We start from the raw sequence: 24,848 nt of genomic DNA, 5'->3' as shown, positions 1-24,848 counted from the left end.
TCATGGAAGAAGTGCACGAAGGTGTGTGTGGCCCGCACATGAGCGGCAGAGCCCTGGCCAAGAAAATCCTCCGGCAAGGCTATTACAGGACAACCATGGAAACCGACTGTCACGGATTCGTCAAGGCATGCCACAAGTGTCAGGTGTTCGCCAACCTGCTTCACCAGCCCCCTATTCGTAAGGGCGCTAGCGCGCCTTAACTTTATCGAACCCCGCCGCTAGCGCCCTTACTCATAGGGCTCTTCTTCTGTTCTACGAATCTAACTAATCTATACTACTACTAACTATAGTCAGACTAGGTCTTCTAGAGTGAACTAGCATAGTCTAGTTTCTCTATTTTTTGCTACTAGAACCATAAGCCGCACTATACTATACTATACTTGACTGAACCTCCTTACGCCGGTTCCGATAAGGCAATAAGAGAGGACTCTAGCGTCAGCTTCGAGGGCGCTTTCTCCATCTAAGGTAAGGGAAGAACCTTAGGGAAAAACCGCATTCTTACCAATAAGAAGGAAGAAAGAAGGAGCCGCTCGTCCCGGTAAACGAAGTACGCTTTGGTGAGCGAGAAGCAGCCAGGTATAGGAGAAGGGGCGGTTGGCTCAGTAAAGTAGAGAATAGTTCCACTTGGTGAATAGTGCCTCGGCTCGGTTGAGTAATGTTGTTCGCTCGGCTCGCAGCGGACTTGTTCTAGTGGAAAGACATTTATCTCTGGGAAAAACACATCAGATTTGTTCGCTAGAGCTCATAACTGAAGAATGGTGGCTTGGCTTTTTGGAATTAGAGAAGAACTTCTTTGCGTGGGCGGCGTACGTACAAGGCTGTTCGGACCCCCTCCCTCTTGTATGAGGTGCGTTGCCATCGTCTCTTTTTCCTTTGCCAGGTTACATGGCATGGATTCGTCGATTGACGAATCGGATCTTGGCTCGCTGTCCCGCCGACGAACCAGTCTAGAAGTAGAAGGGGAAGGCAATAGAAAGAGGTCCCCCTTCCTCCCTCTGTTTGTCTCCTTCTCGCCGCTTTTCTCGTCCATCCTGCCCTGCGCCGCTTACAGATTCAGTTGCAGGTATCTAAGACGCTTAGGGCGCGAAGCGCAAACCGCTCTTCGATCCCCCGGTGATAAGGACGGGAACGAGACACAGGGGGTTATCTATGGAGCATTTGAATTGCCCCTTTCTGTTGGAATAGTTGAAAGTCTTCTTCTTAGGGGATTTTGTTTTTTCTTATCTTAATAGAGTTTGAACTTAGCCGTTTAAGTTGCGAGTGGACCAGTGTGAAGCTTTAGCTTCGTTGCCGGCCAGAGCCCCTAGCCGACGACCGGCTACCCCTTTCGAGCTCAGCTGACCCCTTCTTGATTCAGTTTTTTCCCTATTGGAGATAGATGAATCAATGGAACTTTGATCCCCGGTTCCTGCTTGGTCAATTCCTTAAAGGCCCCTCTTAATGGTTTGATTGAACAATCAAAGTGCGTTTGCCGCGACTACGAGCTGCCAGTGCGCGTTTCTTTGGGTCGCTACGCCCTCCGACTCCTAAAGGTCGAGAACTGGTTCAAAAGTAGAAGGTGGTCCAAAACGAGCTAACGCGAGTTTTCGAACGACGCTTTTTCCCGTTTTTGAACATCACTGAGATAGGCTTTTCCCCGAACCATTGACTCTTGTTCGGGAGGGAGAAGTTGATTCATTCAATGGAGCCACGATCACCAGCGATTCGAGCCATTGAGGGGTGTTAGAAAGAAGCCACCGCCCGACGAAACAGCGGTTTACAGAGCGACCCGGGACATCGAGCGAAGAGCTCCAATGCGCGTATTCGGAGCTACGCGGATGCCGTAGTCGCGGAAGCCGGATCAACATCATGACAACGGCATTCTGGAAACTGTTGGGCCAGCCACAATTGGTCTAATGTCTGGGTGCGTATGGCGGTACACTGAGAGCACCTTTCAAGTCGGCTGACAAAGAAAGAAAAAAGGGTTTAGTAGTTTTTTTCCCGCTTTCACCTTCGATTGCGAGGGGATTTGAGGCCGGTTTTCAATTCGCTTCTCTCTCTCCGGCGAGGTTTGAACTTCGCGTGGTGGGAAGGCCTTCGCGATTCGCATCTTCCCATCCGGCAAAGAAAGTGAAGGGGAGCGGACAGCGAGTTGGAGGACGCTGCAGAACCGCGTGATTGATCAATCAAGCTATTCCCTAATTGAAGCAAGTTGGAAAGCTTTCAGAGCCAGCTGAAAAGCCGTTGCGCCCCTATTAGCCCTTATTAGTATAGTACAAGTGTTGCCGTTGCGCCCCTATTAGTCAGGCGCGCGTACTCTTCTTCTGCGAGACTCCATCCAAATCCGCCACTCGTTGGTTGGTGTTCAATTCTGTTCTGTGAGACTATGCCTTCAATTCCATTCTTCGTCTCCCTAGTCGCAGTCTTCTTGCGGGCCCCAACCCAACATGCATTTTAGAGTGCCGTGCCGGGGCGATAGGCGCGCCGCAGTCACGCATTCGAGCAAGAGCCTTTCTTCGCTATGTAAATAGAGGGCCGGAAAAAGTGCCAGACCCTCAACAAAAGAATGGATTAAGGTGATAGAGTGTTATCAGGGGCTTCGGAATTGCAAAATTTTCTCTTTTTTTTTTTTCGTAAGCGGGTTTCGCTCATCAAGTTCTTGTTTGATCTGCCGCTGTTAGAACACCACAATATTCGTCCTTTTGGGGTTAATGCTCTCAATGGTGAATCGATCATTCGCTATCCTTTGAGTGATGAGAGGACGGAATGGAAGAGAAGTAATGAAACCTGCGATTGCTACTGAATAACCTCCTTTGACTTTTTCCATAATAAACCCTTTGACCTTTTTATTCGTTCGCCAAATCTTGTTCAGTTCCATCCAAGCTCGGTTTTGTCTGAATCTTCGTGGAAGAAGAAGAAGCGGTTCACCAGCCACTACATCTGTGGATCCCACCAAATCATTAAACCTGGCGGCTGCTCGCTCTTTGATCAGTGATTCACCGGCCACTAGATCGATGAAGAATCTCTCCAAAATCCGCTTTTTGATCAGTGATTCACCAGCCACTACATCCAGGGATCCAACCTTATTCTCAAACCTGGTGGCTCGGTTGATTGGCACTCCTGTAGGCTCATCTTGCATACAAATTCTGGGGGTCCCAGGTCCTGCATCCACCAAGAACATTTCTTCCCTTAAGCGTAAAACTTCAGATTGTAAGGCGTTTCCACTACATAAGCAAAAACTGGAATTAGATCTTGGAAATGATCGACTCAAATAGATGCTCATCATAAGCTTTTTTTTTTTATTCCTCCTCTTCCTATTGATCAGAAGCATCCAGCAGCGCCACGCCAGTAGAAAGAGTTCAGCTACTAAGCTAAGCTGCTGTTGGGGAACTCGGTAGAAGCGATTTGCCGCTTCCGCCTCTCTAGGCTTCACAATAGCTCCCCCTATATAGAATGCAAAATTCGCCTTCTCCCCTCCTCCGAAAGGAATTGAAAATTCCGAAGGATTACCCTTTTGAGCAGGGGGCTCCGAGTCCTGTGTTGACAAAGATCAGATAGGATCCTGCTGTGATCCTCGATCTCTTCCTGAATATTGATCAACGTTCTATCGATATTCAGGAATTGCCCACGCGACCCCTCATCCATTAGTGCATCCATGAAGTCAGAAATGCTTGATTGTATTCAGAACCTCGTAAATCAAAGCCCAGTTGGGCAAAGAGGAGCTGTGAAAGAATTTTGATTTGCTCCTTGTAGCTCCAGAGCATCCCTACCTTAAGAAACCTACGCAGTGCTTCGTCGTAGGCTCCAGGTGTGGCTGCTCTTTGAAGTTCCTCGTAGACAAACCTGACGTAGTCAGGGTCCTCCTCGTAGGACAAGTAATGGGCCAATAGGGCCTCCTCAGAAGGAGTGGCCGCATAAGCGGTTGTTATCCCCCATTTAAGGGATAACTAAAGCACTAGCAGAGCTAGTCCTGTTCTTCCCACAGCACTAGGAAATATGGTCCGAATAATCTCTATAGTAGTTCCATGAACAATCCTTTTAGGGATACTAAGGACGTTTCCAATACCGACAGCAGCTCCCGCTGAAGCAATTGTAGCTGCTCCGAAAAACTAGATACCAACCTAATCTCCACCCTCCCTCTCAAGCCAATTAGAATCCTACTGCTATAGTTATATGTCTTTTCATTCCCATCTTTTTCTCACGGCCCATGCTTAAAACTGAACCAAAAAAGTATGCGATGACAACTTTACAATACCATTTGGGGTCACTGAAACGAACGCACCGAGAACGAAATAAACCTGATAAAGAATCAAATAGTAGTTTACCGTGGTATCTTCACTTTCGCTTCACAAGAACAAGAGAGACGGATAATTACTGAGTTCCCCATACTGTGATAATCTCGAGTGCTTTTGCGAAGAGCTCACTATATGGGTTAGCCTGCAACTCAGCCGATAAGAAAGTGAGAGCCACAATATCTCCTGAATCCACTGGATTTATGAAAGAAGCGAGGTTTTGCGCTAGGCTGAGCCACCAAGCAACGATTGAGCGCGCTAGCGCGAAAGCCATTGATCGATAGTTATACAAGGCGATCTCCGATCCCTACAGAAGATAGCTTTCAGAAGCCCGATGCTTAAACTAAAATTGCGCGATGAACTCATCAGATGAACTACTACAGGAAAGAAGACCAATTCGACCGAAGACCCTAGAGACCGTTACAAGACAGCTCGACCGGGAAGTAGCATATCTTTCAAGAAAAAAATTTGGATTGACGGATTGAGGACTAGAGTCATGCTTTAACAATTTCCAATACCTACTGTTGATCCTGCTGATGTAATTGTTGCATAAAAAGCTTCTATTTCTTTAGCACCTACAGTCATGCTGACCGAAGCACCTGTACTTCAATCGATTAACCAAGCACGGGAGATATTCGCTAAACAGATAACCGGGATATTGAATAAAAGAAGGGAACCGTATTCGTGGACAGATGAGCGTTTGCGACCGTTTACAAGAGTTAATACCGAAACAGACAATTCCAGATGCCCTCAGACAGATGCCACTAAACAAGTAAAGTACAACAGACAGTATTCGCGGATCGGGAAGACCAACTCTCATTCAAGGAAGTGGAGACCGTTGACGACAGCAGGCCGGGAAGGACAGATGCTACTAAAAAAGCCGATTATCACATGTTTTTAGAGGCCGTACTTGACCCATCCGACCCCTTAAACTCGCGATTTATCAAATCAAATAGACCATTCCGGACCTTTTCCTCATGTCGCTACCAGCTACAGATCAGATATGACCGGTTGAAGAAAGAAGAAAAGATCGATGAATGATTAAGCGAGACTTTGCCTTAGAGACCAATGAAATGCGACCGAGAAGCTTTATTACACAAAAGTTGAAGACCTCTTGCTTCTGCTTCCCTGCTTACTATTGCTATCACCTCAACTGCTTTCAACCTGCTCACTTAGAATGAAGGATCAATAATGGGCGGAAAGGCTTTACACAAGACCACAAAGCGAGAGAGAGAGCCTTCGCTTACCTGCTTAACCGTGCCCTCCTATCGTACCTATATCCCCTTTCCTTCAGTTACATCCAGTCTCAGTTCTGCTTCCAACTACCGATGGGAGAAGGCTTGGACGTATAGCAAGATTAAATAAGAGGTATGGCATACGGGAATGGTATATGAAATGAAAGGCTGGAAACAGAGCTGGAGATGAGCGCTAGCCAATGTTAATACTTCAGAAAGCACCTTAGCAATTAAATTACCAGTAATGCCCCTATCGACCTCAGTCTTGTTTTTTGCTAGCTTGAGTCTAGAACTTGACTATCTCATTAAACGCCGAATATCCATATATATATATCTTTATTTATTTTATTTATGGAAGATAGTCGGCTCACTTCTAGCCGTTCAAGCGATTATGCCTGTTCTAGCCCTACCATCCATCCCTATCATAATAGAAAGGGGTACTTTCGAGCTGATCTGTAACGGATCAAAGCGACCGTTAGTCGGGCTGATCTGTGATTGGTCAAGGCGACCGAGAGGACACATACCTCCTCCATATTCCTTAAATGGGCAAGACTCGGGTACTGCATGCGAGAAGTATAATAGTTTACTTAATAACTACTTAGATCTTGATTGATTTGGATGCAATGGAATTTTTTCATTACTCCAAAAAAAAAGCCATCTCATGAGTATACATGACCCCACTACCTGTATAAAGCGTACATCTCTGCTTAGGGAAGGGAGTAGGTCAAAGCTTTTTATAAGAAAGGTAAAAAAAAGCTGGAATCCGAGAAGACAAGACCCCCTAAGAGCGTCTTGTAAACCAATTATTCGATCTGGAGATCCCAGCAAGGCTGCCGGAGGAGATATCTTTCTTAAAAAGAACCTCGTTCATGCTCGTGCACTTATATATGGTTTAGGTTCGATCCACTATCCACCTCAAAGGGATAGTCTTTAGAAATCCTTACAAACTGAAAACAGAAAAGAGGAACAGCTGGTAGGCTACCCATAGGAGGTAAAGAAGCACTAACGGGGCGCTAACGGTAACAAAGAGCACCATGGGACCGGGGAGCAGGTCGCGCTCCCGCCTAAGGTAGAGGAAGAGGTAGAGCTCACCCGCTCATGCTCTTCATGCCTGGGACCGCGAGCTGATACCGTCCGTGCATCGTTGATCTTCGTGGGCGATGGTTTCTCGATCCTCTCTGTCACTTTAAGAAAGATACCCAAAAGATTATCTACGCAATAATGATAGAGGGCTTTCTTTAAACGAGGGGAAGGCCTGTAAAGAGTGGTTTCCGAACGAGAGCCAGCAAGCAACTTTAGCTTTATAGTAGTAGGGGTAGGGGCTGCTCGAAAGCCCCAAAACTAGTAGGGGTGTCCCCCCCTCTATATTATTACGTAAGGCGCACCCTTCCGTTTTTCCGCTACTATAAAAGGGCCTTGCTCTGGTCACTTATCGGGACCTCTGATTCTGTATGGGTTTCAAGATAGGCCACCCGAACGGACTCTTTTGAGAGAAAGGCCACCAGGAAGTAGTCAAGCACGGACCACTCAAGGACCCCGATCTGCAACCTGGAGGTGCTTCAACCGGGCTATGTCGGTCAAGTAACAAGTGTAAGCAATCCGTATAGTGCTATTCCTAGTACTTTGACTTGAGTCACCATGGCTACATAGCGGTTCTCATTCTCACTATGGCACTTTATCTTCTTTCAGTTATTATCATTCCCTATACTACATCATCGTAAGGACTGCTCTGGAACGGAGCAACTAGAAAGATAAGGAAGCAGCAGATGCACGAATGGAAGATGCAAGAGTCTTTTTTTAATTTCATTCGAATATAGTGGCAAAATTAATAGAATAAACGAGCTTTTAGCTCGAGAAGGCATCTTTGGATCGTTGAACTTTCACGCTCATATAGCGAGAAACTATTCCAATTGATAATAATAGCTCAGTAAATGAATGGTCGAGCAAGTGGCTGATGACAAGAATACATACTAGCGCGATTTCTATCCAGTGTTTGTGCCAGCCCACTAACCCCAGGAGGGGGTACACCAAAGACAAAGACAATCCAACCAAAGAACAAGGGCACGCCTTCGCGGCTTTATCTGCCGTTACACGAGTACTTATTCATATTCGAGGAAGGCATGCCACACTAGGAACAGTTTGTGGATAAGAAGTATTGTCAACTAGAGGGAAAGCTCTATCAACTCCTTATCCCACTCATGACACTCTTGACCTGGAAAATCCCCCTTGGAATACCTTATAGAGCTGGGCAGGCAATCGGTTTGATTATCAGCTGCTCCCCGCCCATCAGCGAATGCGAGCCCTGCGAGCTGCGAGTGGAGAAAACGAGCCATCCTCACCAACTAGCTAATCAGACGCGAGCCCCTCCTCGGGCGGATTCCTCCTTTTGCTCCTCAGCCTACGGGGTATTAGCAGCCGTTTCCAGTGGCGGAGCGGAGTGATTTTCCGCTTGCTGCGCATTTTAAGCTTAAGCGAGTCTTGATTCACCATTGTAACACTAGCTGTACCATCTCAGTAGCTTAGTGGTAGAGCGGTCGACTGTGAACAAGGTCTGTCTACGCGTAGGTTCGAATCCTACCTGGGAAGTGCTATGTGATTTCAAAAATATCATATAGTAAGGATGGATGTTGAGCTTCGTACGTCAGTTACTTTCACTATGTAAATCCACCGTCCAGTAGACCTAAAAGGGAACGGCTGGGATTGGTATTCGTGTCAGTAGCCGGTACGAAGTGCTTACTCTATCTCAAGCGTACTTTCATCGGGGTCAGAGACCCAGGGAAGTATGGATTCAGTCCCGTAGGGCATATCATAGATGATCAAATATCCCTGTTTTCGTTGACCGTGAAAAGCCTTTAGGAGAATATGGTCTATTCTCTAGTTCCCCATCTAAAATCCGTTACAAGGACAAGAGCAGCTATTGGTTTCAAAGAAAGCTCAAGAAGAGAAGCTGGTCTTCCCATATCGGGGCATAAATATCATGCATGTGATCTCTCCCTGCCTTTCCTTTTCCTATCTTTGTTTGCCGCCACCCGACTTAATGGTAAGATAGCCCGCCTCCTAAGAATGAAGGAATGGATTTTTCACCTTTGGGGCAGGTGGAACGGATGGATCGCCTTTCCTTGACATAGATGGTGGATGGGGTTTCCCGGTCTTTGTCCCCGCACGCGCAACACTGCACTATATGCCAGATAGTGGAGAGGGCCTGTCTTCTGGCTGATCAGCTATATATGCCTTAGATTCACAAGAAGCATGGCCCTGCCGGGTTGACTGATAGGGTTGAACCAACACCGAGCCTATTCATAACCTTTTTGCACCAACCAGACATCGACTCCCTTGTCCTCGAATCCCGGGCCTTACCATATTTCCTCCTCCTGACCCATACGGGTAATCCCACCCCTTATACCACAGTGGTAAAGAGAGAAGGAGTTCACCCGGAGGCGGCGACGGTTAGGCGTTAATGCCTCGTTCATTCGCCCGTCCTTGTCTCAGCGCTCCCATTCAAGGTGCCTCGAATTGCTCCGTAATTCCTATATCCGTCTGGTCCAGCATCCCTTTCATTATCCAACATGATGAATAGAGATTCGGTCATCAAGGCTGCTGCTTCAGAAAGTAGCTTCTCCGGGAGAAACGAACTGTCGACCCTACTCCGATTCAGATGTGTGGCGATCTCGACACAGCGAAAAGAAAGACGAGATGCGCTTTTCCTAGCCCTATACCTTCCGTATTCACTAATCCCAGGCCAGCCCCTTTCCGAGCTTATTACAGTAACGCAAAGCATACTACTAACCTAACTTACGCTAGCCACCTATACCCTTTAGAGACCGATGCCGATCGATCCATAAAGACATGTTCAGCTACCTATCGCTCATGCAACAGAAATAGATCCCGAACACTTCGACGAAGAAAGTGGCGGGTACCCCGACCGACGAAGTAGCAGCGGTAGAAGACACGACATAGCACTGACGAATTGCTTTGACTAATACAGGCAGGCCGCCACGCTACTACTATGGTAGTAGGCCTGCCTTAGGGGTTAAGGCCTGAATGGTAGCCTTTATAGATAAAGAACTCCTATCCTCAAACCCTCCTGTCAGGAATGGACGAGTTATGCAGCGGATCAATTGAATCCTGCACCTGTCGACCACTAGCTCTTTTATTCATTTCTGTATTCCCTATTCGTAGCACTTGTGTCGCTCGTATGTCGTCCGTATCGATCAAATTCACTCGTGGCAGGAAAAGATCAAAGATTCGAAGAAGAGGGCTTAACAGCGCCTTGCTTAAAGCGGAAGAAGAAAGGGAATCAGTTTCCGGTATAGGTTCTATTACCCCTGACGCAGGGTAGCTAGGGTACGAGATGCCGCTCAAACGGGAAGGAAGGTTCGTTTTCCGACTCCGGCATTTCAAATAGTATGGCGGGGCCCCCTACGACGTGGCTCTCAGTCGGCGAGGGCCTATGTTCGTTTACAGTCCTTAAAGGCGGCGAAGCCTCACAACCTGAAGGAAGACTCCTAAAGGAGGTTTAGGTTACAGTTGTTGAAAAAATAAAAAAAGGAAGGACTCTCGGAATTCCCAGCAAATCCTTGAAAAAGGGGGGTTATTTGTAGCCCTTGTAGAGGCCATATAGCGTTTCTGGATGAGTGCTAAGTCGGTCAATCCATAGCTGGAGCTCAGATGGCTCTACCTCCAAGCTCTGGATTATTAAGCTCGCGCTTTCGGAATAAAGCAGCCTTGTCTGGCTTTCAGACGAGCCCGAAAGCTGCCATTTAGGCCGACCTCGCTCGCAGTAATGGCGAAGTTGTTCCCGAACTAGAGTATGAAGCCGCTCCTTTTTTTCAAGAACGACAGGATCCATATTGGGATCCACAGAACTTTGCGCGGAGTTGTTCGCGTTGGAGGGCCCTCCCAAATCCCCCGTGGCCCTCCCCCCTGGCGCTGGCGGCCCATTCACAGAGCCAGAGCCCGATGAGGAATCCGGCAAGGGTTCCAACAAGACTCGCTCGTCGAAACTAGTCCACCTGGAAGTTGACGCCCCCTCATCGGTCTCGACGGCTCCTTTAGCCGATGACACCAATGAAAGTCCAAATACTATGAATGGTTATTATGCTATTCGTAGGAATCTCCTTGACTACCTGAAAGACGAAATGAAGAATTCACTCGATAGACCACCATCACTCAAAAAATGTAGACGCGTTCTCGAACTTCTAGCGGGACCCCAGTTGGAGTATAAAAGTAAGGATCGACTCGCTGAAATTTGGTCAGTTATAGCGACCAACCCAGCCGATAATCCCGAACTTGAGAGAGCGCGACGTATCATGAACGATATTTATGAAAAGCAAGTGAAAGATGGTCAACTTGACCTTTTCGAATTCCACGAAACAACCTAATTCAGCTCCACGTAAGATAGCCAAACGGTTGAGCAATCGACATGATATATTTGCTCACATTCCGGGCGCTAGATCATCATACAATAGAGAAAATAACATTCTAATTCGACTAGTATGGAGCCTAAGCTATACCTATCCTGGGAGGGTATGGCTAATAATAGCTCAAAGTTGCGTGAGCCAAGGAGTCGTCTTTATCGCAACCTTAACTTCATCAAATATGAATGAGAGGCGACTGATTGAATCCTGTATCCCCTTCTCTCTTCTTAAAGGAAAAGGGTCATAAAAAGGGAAATGTTTTATTCATATGTTAGTTGTGAGTGGTAGTAGCAATCCGATCACACTAGAAATTGACAAGCACATGGGGAATAGAAAGGACGGACCCTGACGGCTAGGCCAGCTCATTGGGGGGCGGATCGGGAGCTAATAACGCTCCCTTGCTTGTGGCTACCTGACTCGGTAGCTTTCAGCTACCTCGACTACAGCTACTATAAAGAGGAACGTGGTCCCCCCCAGCCCCCTCGGGGGGAGCTATAGCATTGGGACCCCTGGGACTCAAAGCCTTTTTGGTACTTATATTATATTTAGAAAAGGTCTATTGAATGCCTACTTTAGATAAGCTAATTAAGGAAGGAGTTCTTTTTTTCAATTTACTTTTCATGAATGACTTTAATGAACCTTTCTTTTTAAAGAGTGTTTAAGAGTAGCCTTTATTAGAATATTTATAAATTATTGATATTCTTCGGATCGGAAACAGGGGGAGAGGGCTGGGTTCCCGGACACTGACAAGGATTTGGGGCTTTCAAGGGAAGAAGAGATTGTATGTTGCTACCCGAGGGTTTCTCAGAAAACCGAGATGAGTTGGGAGGCATTTTCCAGTCTCCCATCCCTTTTGGCAGTACTCTGGCCATCTGTCTCGTCTCGTCATCAGTTTCATCCCTCAGAAAGAATCAATCCGCAGTGAGGGAAGTCACCTTGGGAATTCAATCCCCTTACTGGTGGAAAATAAGGCTAAGGAAGACGAGGGAGTCTCGGTTATAAAGCCGGTCCGGGTTATTCAACATCTGTCTCAAGTCCGGGGTGTGGAGGAGCTCTTCTTCCCGGGCATTCATCCAATATGGCTAATCCTGAGGAAGGCAAGTCGCTTATCTCTCATCTCCTTTTGATTGAAAGCAGTCCTCACAGGCGGCGGGGCATCCAACTCATGGACTTTAGTCCCCCTTTCTCGCGTAAAAGCGATCAGTCGACCTCCTCTTCTTTGCTTACCTTGAATTGAAAGCTTTCAGTCTGAAATACTTGCTCATAAGAACCCTAGTCCCGTTTAGGCACCTCTTTCTGGGGCAACTGATCCATTCTATGAACCCGATTCTTATCCGCTATTGAATGATTTATCTCCGAGTTAGTCCTCTCGAAATCGGGCTTCCTCGTGAGAAGCCTCTAGTTTCCTACTATGATTGGGGGAGACTGGTTCGGAAGATAGGCTTGCAGCGGATTCAACCGATCGATTCCCCGTGGCATATAGAGATGGGCGAAGCATAAGGCTAGTCACGTTCAATTGGTGCTGATAACTTCCTTTTCTCCTCTCCCTCGGGGGTGGGCTTTGTAGGAGTTGGACGAGATGCATCACTTTTTCCTAAAGGAGTTGGAGCAGCAGATCATTAGTTTCCTATATTAAAGAAAGACACCGGCCTATGGTGAAAGGGTTGAGAGTGGATTCCTTTCTTCAATGCATTCCCCCTTTACGTAATAGGGCGCCCTACGTAGTAAGGGGTACCTTTCTTTGTAAGATACACTCATTCAAGCTCAAGCCAACTTCTATCAGGAATATCAATAGATGGGCGGAAGGCAAGGGTCCAGTCTATCAATCCATTCAAGTTCTTGGGGCCCTATTAGTATTAGTAAGGCATTCCTGCATTGGTTGAGTGCCTAGTCGGGGAATCGGTTTCATTTGCTACGCTTTATGCGCCTGGTTCCGGCCAATCCTGTTGGATGGGCGGCAGTTATGAAAGGTGCAGATCTTGGTCTTCTGGACCGGCTTTCAAGGCTTCCATCCAACCCTTTCACCATAGGCCGTTCTTTCCCCCACGGGTGCTTCTGGCGTGTGAGCTTCTAGTGAGATTCTTGTGACCGACCTACCTCGGGGATAAAGTCTCGTTCGAGGCAGATATGAAAGTCCGATAAGGTCAGTTGGGAAGTCGGTCGTAAACTTCCTCCTTCCCTCTCCTCTTCCTGTATCTCCTCTCCTGACCCCTTTGGGGTCAGATATGTGATAACCTTACCTTTAGTCATTAGGGCGAGTAGTAAACTCCTCCATCTGTGTCTTCTGGACCTGAGCATGTTTATCATATAAGATGCTCCGCTTGGGGAGAAAGAAATTATAGAGCTATTGCTGGCCCAGGCAAGAGTTGCATGTGGTCGGTCGTCAGATGCCACCGGTTCATCATTCAGACATATGTGCGATATGCGGGATAGAATGTCCTAACAAAGCCTTTATACAATCCATTGTTGCTTGCCTCTCACCAATCAGTCAAAGCTCCGGCTAGGGAAAGAGAGGCGGGGCTAGGGAGGGTGGCATCGCACTATTCCATCCGAGGTGGCTGGGAGAGATTGCGAGCAGGGAAAGAAAGGGATTCGACGATTGATTAATCGGCCGATCTCACTCGAGATGCGCCGCCTCTAGCCCTAGCCAGTAAAGAAAGATATTCGTTGTTGTTGAGAAAAAGGGTCAACCATCCTTGACTCGCGAAGACATTTGCTTCCTGTCGTTAGGACGTCTATCCCCCCGATCCGGACACTGAGGAAGACGGAGTGAGGGTCTTGTCTTTGCTCATTCGTCGATCGATATTGAGCCCCCCTATTAGTAATGTGAAAGTTCATTCTTCGGATAAAGGTTCATTCTTGAGAAGACAGGTTGTTCATTCCGTGATGGATTTTGAATCTTGGGCCCATAAGGGATTTCTTTCTCCGGTCGGGGAGGGAAAGAGAAGTGGTGGTTGTTGCTTTCCATCCCAGAGATATTCGGAGTAAGGATCGATAGAAAGAATAGCCCTCAAGCAGCAGTCCTTCATTGATGGTCACCTGGCTATAATTCCCCCCTGTTCTTGAACTCAGTCCTCGGGGCCTTCTTCGATTATCAATTCTCCACTGACCTCTTATTCGCACCAGACTAGGAGGACATATTCTATTAATTCCTCCTGTTATCGAGTTATCGATTGCCTCTCATTGAGTGCACCCCTCATCCCCTTGAACTCCTCTGGGGAGAGCAGTAAGAGACTATAACCCTTCCCTCAACACGTGCCCTATTAGTAAGTAGGTGGCTCTCTTGCGGAAATCTAAGCATTATAGGCATTGCATTGGTTGAGCACTCAATGAAGGAACCGTAGTTCACGCTTTCATCTCGTCGTGTAGCCCAGCGGATAATTCGAATACCGGAACATCCTTCCATCCCTCATTCAATCTGATCTACCGGCTCTAAGCCCTATATTAGTAAAGGGGAGGAATCAGATCAATCTTAGGGTGGATGCTTCCCCTCGAAGACTCAATAGCAATTCCATCTCGTCTTTCCGGATCAATAGCCCCAATCCCCATCTTTTCAAAACATGTCTTTAATGGGTGGGTCGAATTAGAGAAAAGGTTGTAGGCGTGCTGGTGAATCGTAGCATAAATCAAAAAAGTATGAATCGATGATCCCTGTCGATCGAGAAAGAGGTGATCCCTACGTCCCCTGCTGAAATGACTATAATCGCAACAAATCCATGTGTGGTGACTTGACTGGCTGTGTTTCCAAGAGAGAGAGATCATGGTGGAAGAACTAACGTGGTTAGTTGTTCTAGTGGTTCCTGTGCGGATGAGATAGAAAGATGGGTTGGAGAATGAGAAGATCAAAAACTGAAAAAGCCTCCCCCCTACTGCATACTGGGCACGGATCCGCTGGCTAAAATGCTGGGTGACTCAGGCCTCTATATATGGATCCAGGCAAGGGCCCTACCCTAGATAGCTTTGCTTATGCCTCTGCACCCGATTCGACTGAATCAACAGGTTCTTCCACAGCTACTGGTGGATCCGGGTCATCGGGGTCAGCAACAGGATCAAAAGCGGAATCTTTCTCCCTATCCACTTTAGATTAATAGGCTATCGAGAATGAGGCTCTTCCTTTCGTTATTACTCCCCTCGATTTCGAAAGGGATAATCTGGATCATGATCAATATCATAAGGAACTGGATCCCGATCACGATCATCAGAATCGCGTTCTCGACCGCATCTGCACCTGTCCCTGCTTATGGGCAAACAACTGGTTCTGCTGTTGGGTATTGATCCGGATTTCTCAGCAGGGCGTCTGGCTCTATCACTTGGCTGTATGGCTTACTCGCTGGCGGATCAAAAACTGCTGCTTGAATTTCCGAATCTTGCTTACGGCTATATGACCTTCTTTTATTACCTTTTAGCACCCCCAAAATCGAAAGAAATTTCTTCGCCCTATTAGTAAGCCTATTAGAGTAAGGGGATTTATTGGGTATTATATTAAGGGTTAGAAAGACTGGGCATGAATAAACACAAAACGGTTATCATCTAAGAAACTCTGAGAAAGTCACTAGCGTACCCTATATGGGCATTCACAACTGGCTATACTGGCCCATAAACAAACGACAAATGCGGCCCAGCTCATTCGCCCTATTAGTCAGGCAAATGATGAATCGGTTATTGATGTAGATTCGCCCTATTAGTCAGGGGATAAGGCTATACATTCGATATCAGAAATGACCAACTAAATGCGATGTTCACAACGATCAATTTCCCAGCTACGAGGCGGCCAGGCCGATAGCCAAGTCATAAAGCTAGTCAAGCCAGAAAACTAAGCTATGTCCATCATTATGAAAACGTCTACTATGATTAGTACGGCCAGCCATTCAGGTTACTAGGGCCTTACTAATAGGGCCCTTCCTATTAAACGTTTAGGTTGGTAAGGCCATTAAAGTGCCTTACTAATGGGGTTGGTGACGGTTGGATGTACTGTCCTGTAGTGGTAATCACTATTCCTAGTGGGGTTTACTGCGAGATGCATTCATGCTAGCCCTATTAGCCCTTATTAGTATAGTACTTGCTGCTTGCTGGTTCTTATACTGTGTATTGTCCACATTGTACGCCTACTCTTGAAGTGGGCGTGCACTGGCTTTCAATGGAATAAGAAAAGAAGAGATTCAGAGCATGAAATGACGAATGAGGCAGTAGTTCAACAGATGTTGAACTACTGAAGCAGCAGCGGTCCAGCTGGCCGAAAAAGAAGGATGGTCAGAACCCCCGGTTGAAAGTGAGTTCGCTCCGCCGCAGAACCTCACATTAACTAACTAAATGAATGAATAAGAATTTCGAACAAGACTTTCCATCCCTTGTTCCTAATTCACTTTCCTCAAACAGGCCCCAAGTCCCTAGGTCTTTAGGGTAGGGCTGCTTATTACGCCCGTTGTCATATGCTCGTAATAAGATGATCAAAATACCTTATTGACATTGACTGAGAGCCTTATCCACCATATTTACTGATCCGCGTGATCGGAAACCCTTTATATTCTATACAGGCTCTTCTATACAATAAAGGGAAATCTGTACGAGCTGCAAATTGGCCAAACTTGTGGCTCTTCCTTCGAACTTACTTAAGAGGGCCAGTGAGAACAAAACTTCAGCCCTATTTGATCTAGTTCATTCAGATGTGTGGGGACCTGCTCCTGTCTTATCTAAAGCCGGTTCCCTGTACTATGTGACATTAATAGATGACTTATCTCGGTTCACTTTCTTTTATGAGGCTTCAATCTGAAGTTTTGAACATCTTTTCGTCCTTCCAAAGGTTGCAGTATGGCACTACACTAAGATTCAGGTCTTGAGATCAGATTCAGGGGGAGAGTACTTGTCTACCAGATTTCAGGAATTTATTAAGAGTCAGGGAATTGTTCATCAGCGCTCCAGCCCCTATACACCTCAGCAAAATGGCATAGCTGAGCGATAAAATCGTCACATCATGGAGACGTGCATGACTTCTGGCATCTCATGTACCTCGCAGCTACTGGGCTGAAGCTGCTCTTACTGCCGTTTATCTGATTAACAGAATGCCCACCCCTCCCTACTGCAACTGCTATCGCTGGTTGAACTGGCTAAGCCGCCCCAGCTATATACGCTTAATTAGCTCGCCTCGTCCGGTGTAGACGGATCGAGAATCTGGTATCGATGGATGGGAATGCCACCCAGAACGAAGGAAGGGAAGCCATCCATCTCTTGGTTTTTTCTTCAGCTCTCTCTTCCCCTCGCTCACTCCTCCTCCCATTCCTGCCTCTATCCCCCCAGGCCAGATCGGCATATGAGAATTCATCCCTAAGGGAAGGCGGGGCAAGGAATGCAACTAGAGGGGTGGATCCGAGGAGGGAGGGAAGTATGGCAAATCAAGCAAATATTGGTACAGGCCAGCCGAGACATAAGGAATGGATATCGGGTGGACCAGAAGGGATATAAATCTGATGGAGGAATGATTGCGATATGCCCATATCCCATCTGCTTCTCTTTCCCCTGCTGCGGTTGACCGATCCATATCTTCGGGGGGAAATGGACAAGACTCCTGCGTTTCGAGGGGAGGGGCAGTCCAGACTGCATGGAGGAACTAGCCTTTGGTTGGCACGGCTCCCAGCCCGGGGGTTCAATCCCTCTCCCGGTGTTCGAGTACCCCCCTAAAAGGGGACCTCTGCAATCTCTTATTACACGCCCACCCATGAAAGAATCATCTTGTCATGGCACCGAGGAAGTGGGAGAAGACAGACAGGGATATGTGTTATTGAGTGAGGTTGTTCCATTCTTGTTCGAAGCTAACAGAAGCAGAAGAAAGAGGGAAGTGACTAAACACTCGAAAGTCGGTCTTACCCGTTCTTCCCCTATCTCTTAAAGCCCCCCCTCATCTATAAAGAGGTTACCTTCTCTCCACTCTCCCATTCTTCAATGTTGCCGGTTCCTCCCCTACTCTCTTAAAGCCTCTCTCCCTTCAGCCTACTCTTTGCACGGCACGTTGCACTCGGGCGCTTCCTCTTAACAGGAAGCAGCTTAAAAAGACAACGTAAACTAAGGAAGGTGACTCCTTTCCCTGATGAAAAGCCGTATATTGCTCCTCTCCGGCCTTCCCTTGCTTTCGAACTCTACGCGTCGTTGTCTAAATACCTGCTTCCTTGCCCGGCCTAAATTGATCAGACTCATAGCTTTGTTGGAAAAGAACAACCTGACGCTTGCACCTCCGCTCGCTCAGCCTACGCAGTAAGCTTTGGGTGCTTTCGGCTTTCATTTTAGCCTTGCGACTGGTTGCCCTAGTTGATTGACCAGCAAGATACGGCAGGGGCAAAGTCGACGTGTTGCCGTATCGCGTACTATATTTATAAGGGCGGCATAGGGGCGCTCACGTTTTTCATCAGGAACAACCGACTTCGACGAATTGATTTAGTGGAGCGTCTTTATCTTTATCTCCTTTTCAGAAGAAGTCTTCGTCAATATTGAGGTTTGAGGTTGCTTGCGTCTTTAATTAATGCCTTGTTTGACTGCCCTAGTTGACAATCGACTTTTGGGAATACTCCTGCAATAATTCTTTCAGTGAGTGGAGCTACTCAGCTCGGGTACCTCTTTGGAGGAGATCCAAACTTCTACTTCTGGTGCACCGTTAGCCAGTTCCAGTCAGTGTATCGGTACGGCAACATGGAAATGTAGCTCAGGGCTTTTCCCTTGAAAATAAGTCTTCGTCGCCTGGCAACATAGAATGCCGCTCTGTTGGAGGTTACCTTCGCTCCACTCGCACCACTTGCTCCGTATCTTAATCTTACACCAACATAAGCCGATAGGCGACAATCCCCTACCGCTTTGGATCGCTACTGACCTGTATCGCTTTCCTGTACTGACCTGTCTAGTGAGACCCCGATGGTTCTCGATTCGGGTTGATAGAAAAAGGAAGGTTCAGCTCGTATTAGGCATCTAGCCATATGCCCGGATTGAATCCTCTTCTTATGTAAAGTAAGCCTTTGACTATCTTGACTCTTCCACCCGGTCAAGCCAACTTTCCGACTTGATTAGTTCCAGTCTTTGCTGTCCAATCCGGATGTGAAGTCCTTACTTGCAGCCCTAGGTAAGGCGCGGGTTTAGTCTTCCAAGTAAAGGAATGCAGAATGGAATGGACTTCTTTTGATGGACTTGCTTTCTCGCCTTTCCCTGTCTTTAGTAACCTCTGTCTCACTTATTGACCTATAATCTGAGGTTAGCCCAGTCAGCTTACTCGCACCTATAGTGGCAGCGCCTTATTCCACTACGTATCCGTCTGTCTGTTTAAAGAAAGAAATTGGTTAGTTAGATCACGCAAGAACTGAAGGCTTCGCTTTCCGGGCTACTGCTAGCCGAGCTTGGAACAATAAGGTGACTCACCAACTTATTAGAAGAAAGATCTCCTCTGACAAAGAAAAAAGGCTTTAGGGGGTACTTTCACTCTTCAATCGGTACGTCTTTCTCACCTCAAGAAGTATTTAAGGAAGGGGAGTACTGAGCAGCTTGAGACACTTCAGTAGCATAACGAACACCCGAAATTGAACCTGCAGCCCCTTTCGCAACTCGAGGAGATGCCCCGCTTGTTCAAGAGTTTGAGTAGCCTTTAGTCTGACTGAAACGACTTCCTTTCCTGAAGGCCAAGCACGCTGATCCGTAGAGGGAAGAATCCGCAACTCGCATTGAAGGGGGATTGGCCATAGGGACTTGGCTCTACCATAAGGGAAAGGAGATAGACGGCTCTACCTCTGAAGGTTCGAAATCTGTCGTCTTTAAATCATAAATAGGTATTTCAGAAGATAGTGGATTACTGGCGTGAAGCAAGGTGCCCCGAAGGTCTAAAGCTAGCTCTTTAGTTGATCCTGATCCTACGTGACTAGGGCTTCGGTGAATAGTGAATACTCTGCCCAGACGTTTACCAGCTTGTGACCTGGGGCTAGTCGGTAGATTGAAGGGAGATTGATCGACCCAAGCCATAACCCTAGCCCAGAGAAAGTAACGAAAAAGGAAGCAGATGAGGAATCACCTGAAGACGCATTTTCATGATCTACAGAGCCCTTCTGGTCTGGCTTCTTACTGAGTTCGGGATCAGATGTAAGACCAAGCCTTTTGGGGCTAGCTTTTGATCTCCTTGTCCTTCTCGTGAACAAGCGCGGGATAGCCAATCTAATCTCTCTAAGGCAAGGTCAACTCAACTAGTCGCAAGAGAAAGACACATCCGACCTCGCTAGCTAAGAATAGAGTGAATCACCTGTGGAGAATCGTGAATCGTCTGTATTTCCATGGATGGGAACCAGACGCCACAAGCGAAGAAGGAGCTTTCTATCTTCCTTGGTATGGTCCACTCGATGAGTATCTCTGGAATTGACTTCAAAATTGTAAACAGAAGGTGTTACTCCCTACCGTTGAATACGTGTGGTCAACTGTGTAATCGAGGAAGCCAACATTGACTGACTTTCATGGTTAAGGTTCGAAAGAAAAAGAACCAACAAGATAGGGCGGTCTCTGCTCCTCTCTAACTAACAGGAGAAGCGGAACATGTAGCTTTTCATCCTTGTCGGGTTAACGTTCCGAAGCTTAGGTTAGGAGACCTGGGCGTAGGGGAAATCAAGCCAAGAGAACGAACAAGGGGGTGTGTGCGCCAAGCAACCCTGTTCTCATAGCAAGAGGGGAAGATGAACGAGATTAGCATCTTGGGACCAGCCCGTGCGTGATTGCGTAACAAGAGCTGTGGTCGTTGATTCCCTATCGGGTTATTGGGAAGCTGGTGTTGGAAGCACCAACCCCTCAGTGAGAAAGAACTGGGCCTTGCGGCTCCCCATCGACATTAGGCAGAGAAGTACTGTGAAGCAAGCTAAGCCTTCCGACATCAGGCAAATCAGGTAGCTAGCGTTCTACACTCGGTGAACGTCGTTTAACTCGGCTATCGCCATCAACCCGTAAGGGTGATGACATGATAACAGAGATCTTATTGAAACTGGTGACAAATCAACAGTTAGACCTCTGATGAGAAACCGCTTAGCGAACTCGGCAGCGCCAGTGCTAGATATTAAGGATTTAGCTTCAGATATTTTAACCCCTAAGAGACCTAGCACATGGAGGTACTGATGCGCGACTGCCTTATCAGCAATCACAACATCATCCCCTAGTATCGCATAGTTAGTAAAGCGAACACCAGGAGCGTAGCCCTTATCTGCACAATACCACACCAACAAGTGGTGCGTTAGAGCGAAAAGAGGCCAAGACGAGTGGTACCTCAACCAGCCACAGCCGCATTAGCAGTTCGCGTGAAATCAGACTAAACCAAGGTCGGAGAGGCCCCACGGAGCGGTAGTAATTGAGATGCCTTCAATTCAAACAAGAGATGACGCACGCTTCACAAGGAGGCGAAGACTTTACTAAACTTCCATAACCTTGAATGAAAAAATAGATATTTCGATATATCATTAAGGGAAGCTCGAAGAGCTTTCTTTACTGATTGGAATGATATTATTGAAATTATATTCCTTTTATTGCTTGCACCTACCAGAAGGTAACGAAGTTAATTACTGATATCGAGAAAGCAAGGACGCTATGAGTGCTCGCTAATGTCAGCCCTTTGATTGCTTACTTCGCTATCCAAGCGGGATGATACTTTGCGAGAGTTTCCAGATGAGCAGGAAGGGCTGGAGGACGTATTACCGGAAGAGAGGACATATCTTTCCGACCAAACCGCTCAGAAGGCGCCTTCTTCGATGAAGAAAGATATATAAGGGCAACTTGCCTATATATATCTATTCTTTTCTTTAGTCAATACCCGTGTCCCCCTCCCTCAGGGACTTCTAAACTATGGATGGAGGGTTCCAAACCTTGCTCCATATCACATCTAGTCTATCCCTCTTTCCCGGAACCTTATAGATGGAATGGATACTCGAAGCTCCATCACTCGCTGTAGAGCAGATATCCGTAGCCGAGCAGATGGGATAGAAGGAATGTATCGAATCGGACGAGGGTCGAACAAGACTCTGTTGGGTCTGGGTGGGAAGCTGGATCGCCTATCTTTTTCAGGAAGGGTCGGTTCGGGTCAAATCATGATAAAGAAGGTTCGGTTTCAAGGGCGGCGGCACACCCTATCTCTAATGTCCCTCCTCTGCCATGGTACCTATTTGCTAGTGAGTGGGATCCGGATGATAGAGCGGCTGTCCTACCCCAATAATAATGTTTCGGGGTACACCTAACATTGAACACCCTAGCCCAGTGATGGTGTGAGAAAGAAGCCCCCGCCTCCTATTGATGAGAGACAGGAATTCGAAAGAAGCTTATAGGAAGGGCGCCTACCTATCATTTATTGATAAGGATATGGCCTTCCTCAAGAGCTATTTTGTTGTTCCCTTTGATGCTTCTGCTTTCCTAGTACCACTGTATGCCTGAAAGAAAGGATGATTACGATGGGGACTCGACGTTACGTTTCCCCCCTCCAACTCATTAGCGGACCCCGGGGAAGAAGCTTGACCGTACCACCCCTCCCTCTATGTCGAATAAGCTCTATTGGATTCGACCAACACATCTTATATATAGTGTCGACTCCCCGCTGTTACGGAGCCTTCTTGGTTGGAAGGAAGGTCCGTCTACGCCCGTCAGTAACGACAATGTATGTATGTGGCACGAAACCCAGAAACAAGACGGCAAGGGAATGCCGCTACACTAACAGGGGGTAGCAAGGACTATGGAGGTGTTGCGTACACCACTACCTCTGAGCCCGAGAACCATATGAATGACATTCTCAACCTTGCCCGGGGATTAACACCATAAAGGTGTTGCCCTCTCCCTACCCCAAAGGGTAGGATATGTGATAGCCTTCCCTTTAGTCATTAGGGCGAGTGACTCCGTCCCTGGGGGACCCTACCCTCCATCGATAGCTGATTCTCCCAAGAACCGATACATTCACCCTTGGGTAGAGTGGCCCACATCTCTATTGGTACTACCAGCGGAGGTCCCTCCTTCAATCTCGACGACGGTAGGACCGGACATAAATGACAGAAAGATTCCCCCCCGGTCAGTTGTTCATTGAGTTCCGTCGCTTTCCCTTGCTCATCGAGTGCCCGGTCTTGTGCTCGCTCATGCCGATACTTCAAACATCTTAGACCGGACTTGTCCCGCTTGTTGAGACTTCCTGCTGGTTGATAGGAATGATGCCAACTAAGGAGAGGGGGGTAGATAGGTAGACCGACCAGGCTGTAGAACGACTCCACAATTTCTCTATCCGAAAACAACCTGACGCTCAGGCTACTTGGTCGAGCAAGCCTTCGGTTCCCTTTAGGTCGTGTGCGGTTACGAAGCTTGAACACACTCCTTCCTACTTCCATTTCTTCAACCTTGCTCGCGAATAAAAGCGAGACAACATCCTTATCGCGATGTTGCGAGACTGAATCCTTATCCTAAACCTTCTCAGTCCTTCAACCCCCTATTCAAAATCTTGACTTCTCTGTCCAAATCCCCGCCCCACGGTTCCTTCTCTGTATCTCACCCACCCCCTCTGTCATCTTCTTTCCTTCTCCACCCTCTATTCAAAATCTTTCCAAATCCACCCTTTTATCCGATATGTTCTTATCCTTTCTTTCCCTGTGCTATTTCTAACCTTAACTAACCTGTTCTAATAAGCCTCCCTATGATGTCCTTTTTCTCCCTTTTATAAAAGTGCCTTTATGTCCTTATACCTAAATTTCCTTACCTTAACGGTTCCACTCATAAGTTCAAGATTCCCTGTCCCTACCTGGCTGCTCTCCCTCATACACTGACTGGCATCTCTCTGACTCCTGTCCTCCTGCCAATACGTGACTCGGTCGCTTCTCTCGGGCTTGCCACCCTGCCTTCCCTTGCTTTTGGCTATTGACCGGTCTTTACTTACCTTTTTGCACTCCCGCCTCAAACACCGATTGCTTTTGGTAGGGCATGTGCCGGGCCGGGACTCAAAAAAAAGACACTTTGTGAACTGTTTTCATTGAATGGGTTAGTGTGAAGTATATCCCCCCTCCCTTCCATAAGTGATAGATTGATTAGCCTAGCCCAGAAGGAAAGGATATTTGACCTGCCATGCCAAGGGAAGCTTACCTGCCATGTCAAGGAAAGCTGATATCGGATATCGAATCTAAAGAACGCACGCGAAGAGTTTCTTAACCTAGCTATGAAGGGAATCGGATTGCCCTCCCTGAATGAAGGAGATATCTGTTATTACCTTGCCCGTACTGTCCGGAAAAGGAAGCGCATCTCTCTTTGCCAGCCAAGAAAGGAATAGCTTATTGCCTGCCCGGTTTAAAAGTCCTGAAAAGGAAGAGCTTCTTTCTTAACCCAAGCGCATATCGGATATCGGATCTAGAGTACACACGCGAAACAGAGATCAGTATCTGCCCTATTACGTAAGGCCCTAGCCAAGAGATAGAATCGGATACCAGATATCGCATCGGAAGGAACGGATATGATTTGATACCTCTGCTTGAGCTTGAGTACGGGCCTGACCAAAGAAGAGATTTTCATCAATACCGCTTGAGTACCGGAGCGGGGGGTAAAGAAGTCCTCGCTCGGGACATAGGCATTAGCTACTCGGGTTGAAGCTGTGTCCCTCGCTTGCGGCCTATTTGAGACTAATGCTGCTGTTAACATCTCTTTCATCACCATTAGTTGGATCCCTAAATCCTATTTATAGCACTAGTCCACTTTCTACATTTAGGCCTGTCCCTGTCCTATCCAGCTCAAAAAAGCCTTTCCGGCTCTTTTCTAAGTCCGTTTCCTATCTATTTAGAAGTCTTCTTCTCTTCTCTAAACGAAAGTCGAAACTCTTTCATATCATATTAAGCGTGACGTCTTCTCTCCACTCTTATCGAAACGAATCCCGAAACGAAAGCTAGTTACGAAACGCTCGAAACTCAAGTAAAAAA

The 24,848-nt window shown here is 47.1% G+C and overlaps 1 protein-coding gene across 1 annotated transcript; it reads right to left on the bottom strand.

Moving 5' to 3' along the window:
- Positions 1–2,536: 2,536 nt before the first annotated feature.
- LOC143868522 (small ribosomal subunit protein bS1m-like) lies at positions 2,537–4,671 on the bottom strand. The gene has a single exon (XM_077376190.1). It carries the CDS (start codon positions 3,308–3,310, stop codon positions 2,657–2,659), a length of 654 nt encoding a protein of 217 aa, XP_077232305.1. The 5' UTR covers positions 3,311–4,671; the 3' UTR covers positions 2,537–2,656.
- Positions 4,672–24,848: the final 20,177 nt, after the last annotated feature.

Source organism: Tasmannia lanceolata, unplaced genomic scaffold (assembly GCF_043159265.1).
Source record: "Tasmannia lanceolata isolate RefF3 unplaced genomic scaffold, GAP_Taslan_0.1 ptg000508l, whole genome shotgun sequence".
Lineage (NCBI taxonomy): Eukaryota > Viridiplantae > Streptophyta > Magnoliopsida > Canellales > Winteraceae > Tasmannia > Tasmannia lanceolata.
Note: the sequence above shows the minus strand (reverse complement) of the source record. Positions and strands in the feature narration are given on the sequence as shown.

What these genes read in the sequence shown, in the direction of transcription:
- LOC143868522 (XM_077376190.1), bottom strand. Translation starts at nt 3,310, where the DNA reads ATGCTTCTGATCAATAGGAAGAGGAGGAATAAAAAAAAAAAGCTTATG.